The following is a 5000-nucleotide window of genomic DNA, read 5'->3' as shown; positions in this document are numbered from 1 at the left end:
GGAAACATACTCATGCTGCCTGTGAATCTCCTCCATGTCTGCATTTTCTGCGTTGCTGTTGGCCTTACGAGTCTTGTCCAGCTCTTTCTCCAGCTCGTTCCGGTGAGCATTTTTCATTGCTTCAATTGCTGAGATCGACATAAAAGTCTTATTTTACTACAAATTCGGCAAGATGAGGGACAACTGTGACATGACTTTCTTCCACTGCTTTATATATTCATGACTTACCAGAAATGGTGGCCGCAGTTTCCTCTGCCAGCAGTCTTTCTTTTTCCTCCTGCAGGTTCTCTAGCTCTCTCTGGTGTTTCCTCTGGAGCTCATCGATCACCTTCTGATGAGACTCTTCCATTGCTGCAAAGCCCCTCTCACAAGTTGCCTGTGGCAGGACAACACAGGGACAGTGAGTGTAAGGCTCAGCTCTAAACGGACCAACAGGCTCTCTGGATCATATGAGCTGAACAGGAAAAACCTCTCGGCACACAAGGACCCAGACAGATGGCCCATTTATTAGCCGGCAAGGAACTTGCAAGCTACTGCGTGTTAGCCATGAGCAAGTTGAGCCTGTGTGAGCACAAAAGGGTTAAGAGGAATGACAGGATACACAATGAAGGTACAATGAAGAAATGCATAAGATATGATTGAAAGAGGGTTTAACAAAGTGTATGCTGTCATTTGTGTACCAACAAATATGTAAGAGTGTAGTTTTGCTTATGAGCTATTATTTTTTGATCGTTAAACCTCATTCACACACTGACAAGCAGTGCACAGCAGTCATTCGCAGTGCAAGTTTCTACAAGCCCAACCAAACACATGGAGTGCTTCCGTTCCTCTATTCACCGGCGCTAATCTTTGAGCTCAGTCGATGGCTGCACATCAGCCCGCGTCCATTCTCCATGCCTCAATCCAATCCAACTACAGCCAGAGAGGGGAAACAGTGGTCTAGTCTGTTTTTATAGGGATAAAATCTCCTGAGAGCTCAGCTCCAGGAACCCACTGTGAGAAGCTGAAAATCCTCCCCAAGAGCAAATGTAAACTTCCTGCTCTGACATCAGACCAAGCATACGCTTTATTTAGAAGCATGTCAAGACTCTGTATCGCCTAAGTAAATATATTCTCGGTCATGGCGTGGGCATGAATTTACAATTCAGACAATTTAGAGCACTCGAGTTAGACAAGTTATAAATGGACTAACTTCAACCCCAACACAAACTTTAATCTAACCAAATCCTAATTATAACCATAAAAATACTGTTGCAAAAATTTACCAAATAAGCAAAGAACACCTTCAGTACTATTAACACAGAACATAGTTACATGGTATAGAAGAAAAAACAACAACACATTTATTCAACTTGCTTCAGAAAATTCCTAAAGACATTTGAGTATTTTATCAGCATCCAAACTAAATTGGTTATCTATGTGGGAACCAGTGACGTGCGGTCAGGATAGGCAAGGTAGGCACTGCCTACCCCAGGCTGAAATGAAAGTTGAAACCGCTTTTTCTATGTATTTTAATTATTTATTTCATTTCAGAAAGCCTACACTACCCTACCTATAGCTTTAAAAGTGACAACATTTGGTGATTTTCATACCTCAATTAAAAATGACTCATTACTTCGTCTGGCCTGCAGGCAAAAATGCTGCAAAAATTATCCTGCTGAAGGCACACCGCTACTGTGCTTTTCCCAGCCCGTCAGTTACTCAGTAGAAAAGTCCGTTAAGCAAATAGGCAGATCGCTACGCAGCCTTTTTACGTAACTGTATTATTCCTATGCGAACGTATGTTCGCACAATGCATTCGTTAACTCAAAACACACTTAGTGCACAGAAAAGCGGTAAGATGACACCACTCTGGAGAATATAAAACTATTTTCAAACACCTTCTTTTGAAGGGTGGGAGACCAACACCTTAGCTACCGGATCTTCAGCAAAGTAAGGGACAAATAATTATTCGTACTTTTTAGAAAGAATGGTGCAAAAGGAAAGATTGGCTTTGTGGATGTGCTTCGATTAACTGGCTGTTTCACTTAGCATGGTGTTTGGCATTGTTATTGCGAGCTTGATTTTGTGAGGAATTAGGCTGTTTTACAGGGAGATATTCACTTTATTATATTCTTTCCGGGCGGCGGGGCGGGTTTGCACTGCAACGTTTACTGTGGCTGGCAGACTGCGCACTGGCTGACGGTGACCCAGAACTTTAGCTGAATGGCAAGTGTTGAGCTGCCGCACCGGAGGCGACAAGTACGAACCCCGATCAAAATTAAAAAATAAATAAAAATAAAGATTGCGGTGCACAAAGTGTAAGACTTCAAAAGAAAGTAATGTTTTTTTGTTTTATTTTCTACCCATACAGAGGAGGCATATATTAAAATAGTTTGAATGTATGGAATCTTGTATCTGAGTATTAAGTATCTCGAGTGTCCTCTTTTTTTGGTAAATTAAAATATGGTCAACCTAGGATACGTTGTACACTCGCCTGCCGACACACAAACATGTAATTGGTGTGTCAGTGTGTCTCAATTTGCGATTGCCTGCCTAACAAACCTAGAGCCCACTGTACGTCACTGGTGGGAACTAATACAGAAATTCCAAAATTAGCAGCAATACTATGTTTAACTGTAGAGTAGTTGTGGTTTATAAATGAGAATCTAGTGATGAATGTTAAAATAAGTATCTTGTTTTATATTTCTAACTTCTAAATATGTCATCTGTTGTTGGCAAACTGTAGATTGCTAAATGTAAATTATAATTACACCCATTGTTTTGGGAACCACAAATGCATTACATTTTGAGCATGTTTATATCATGACCTGACTCGATAATGACCTGACTTGATAATGATCTGACTTGATAATATAATGAAATAATGCCGTTGATTAGGATTAAGAGATTAAAAGCACTAACTAGATGGAATTAATGGGAAATATATCTAGACCAATAAAAGCCTAAAAAAGGTCCATGTTTGCTACCTTAACACATAATACATTTGAATGGACATTAAAAAAAAAGCCTACACACCTCTGTTCAAATGCCAGGTTTTTGTGATACAAAAAAAAAAAAGACAATTATAAATAATTTTTGAGCTTCTTACACTATTAATGTCAGATATAACTCATACAACTAAATAACACCAAAAAAATTGTGAATTACTAAAATATTCCTGTTGCAAAAGTGTGCACACCCTGTTACAACTGGGAATGTGGCTGTGTTCTGAATCCGTCCCAAGGTTGTGCACACTTTCATTTGCCCTATAAAAGTTTTCTTTTTTTAATGAGTTGTGCAGGGTATAACTGTAGGCAAACCTGGTGTGAAAAGTTTTGAAAATAGTTTAATAAATATAAATATATATATAATAAATATATATATAATAAATAAATACATATATATATATATATATATATATATATATATATAAAAATAAGCACTGGATTGTACAGGATACACTGTCAAGGTAAAACAACTTTTTTTTGTCATTTCAACAGGCGTGTGTAGGGTTTTTATATCCACCGTCAGCAAACTAATCTACCAATACAATGGAAAACCATCTGTTTCATTCTATGTTGAGGAAGTGGAACTAATGACAGAATAAACTCAATAGGTGTCATACAATGTAGTTCATGCAACACAGACGGAAATTGGTTAACAGAAAAAAGAGCAAGTATAGGATGCATGGGGTTGGGAGGGGAGGGGAGCAGGTTTTGGGAGAGGAAGTGGATCTGGGAATGCCACAAACGAACACAAGGCATCACAGATGGCGAACGGTAAGGACAACGAACGCTTCCACCTTTAAATTTTCCAGGTCTTTCTCGTATTTCAGCCGCAGAGTGGTTATCTCGCCCTGTTCTTCGCGGCGTCTCATCTCTTCGGTCACAACTGATACTCGTGTCAGCAGCTCCTGGATGCACTCTTTGAGATGGGATGTCCGGACAAGGGTGGAATGTAACTGACCTTCCTCAGCTGTAGATGCCTTGTTTGGGTTTGAAGTAGCAATCATACTACTCAGCTCCTCCATTTCTTGGTCAAACCTCTCGATGAGGTTTATCCGTTCCAACTCGTGCTTCTTCTTGAGGTCCTCCATGCAGTTTGTCAGTAAATCAATCTCTCTGGCATTCTCTTCGGAGCGGAGGCGCAGAGTTTCACTGGCTTGAGCGATTTTTTTCCTTAGTCTGTCAGCTTCCTGCTTATAGCTGTCTTTGACATCCCAGAGCTCCTTCTCGTACCTGGCTATCATGTCATGAGGTGTCTCGTCACAGGTTTTATCAGATGAGTTAATTGACTCCCCTTCTATGTGGATGGAAGTCTCTGGCTCTGACATGGTTTTTATAGATGCGTCACATAATTGACTATGGACATCTGACAGTTGGGTCTGCAGATCTTCAGTAACCTTCCTCAATTCTGGGCAGTTTGGACACTCAAAACCTTGAACTTCAACTTTGGTCTGCTTTTTCCTAAGCTCTTTTTCATGCTGCACCTGCAGCCTAGTAATCACATATGACATACAAGCATCTTTAAGTGCATCAAACAGATACTCTGAAGTCTGCCTCTGTTTTGGACCAAATGTGAAGCTAGCAAGAGCTGAAGACAGAAAGTCGTCATCTTTGGCCATCTGAACCCTCAATGCAATTTTTGTCAAACCGTTTGCCTTTGCTTTTAATGTTTCGGTTAACTCTTTAAGAATAAAGCTGTTTGTTTCATTATCAAGCCAGCTATACATCAATGAAAAATCTGACTCGGCCATTCTGTCTCTCACAGCTTCTGCATCTGCATCAATCTGACTTAGCAAGAGCTTCAAAAACTTTTGAGCAGTCTCTTGTGCCAAACTGCTTCCACAGTCAAGAGTATTTGCTGCTGGTTTTATTTCAGTGGTGCTCAGAATCTGGCTTAAGAATTCTGCCTCTAAAATCAACCTCATGTCTTTTTGACTTACACCAAAAAGGGTTTCTTTTAGAGAACTAAGGCATTTGTTTACACATAAAGTATTTTTTAAATTAATCAGCATT

At 39.8% G+C, this 5000-nt stretch overlaps 1 protein-coding gene across 4 annotated transcripts in view; it reads right to left on the bottom strand.

Annotated features, from left to right (window-relative positions):
* mpripb (myosin phosphatase Rho interacting protein b) overlaps nt 1–5000 on the bottom strand; it is a 52757-nt gene that overhangs the window by 8521 nt on the left and 39236 nt on the right. For 3 of the 4 annotated variants that reach the window (XM_086065227.1, XM_086065226.1, XM_086065228.1), the window contains exons 16-18: nt 3785–5000; nt 229–376; nt 11–128 (exon numbers count right to left, since the gene is read on the bottom strand). The exon at nt 3785–5000 is cut by the window's right edge and continues 1403 nt beyond it. In XM_086065227.1, the coding sequence (XP_085921353.1) occupies nt 11–128; nt 229–376; nt 3785–5000 (1482 nt within the window). The remainder of the gene's footprint in view (nt 1–10; nt 129–228; nt 377–3784) is intronic. The other variant, XM_086065229.1, reaches the window with a different exon arrangement.

This window comes from Leptonotus elevatus, chromosome 20 (genome assembly GCF_054856555.1).
Source record: "Leptonotus elevatus isolate MCC_2025b chromosome 20, RoL_Lele_1.0, whole genome shotgun sequence".
Classification (NCBI taxonomy): Eukaryota; Metazoa; Chordata; class Actinopteri; order Syngnathiformes; family Syngnathidae; genus Leptonotus; species Leptonotus elevatus.
The sequence above is the reverse complement of the archived record's forward strand: the minus strand, read 5'-3'. Positions and strand labels throughout refer to the sequence as shown.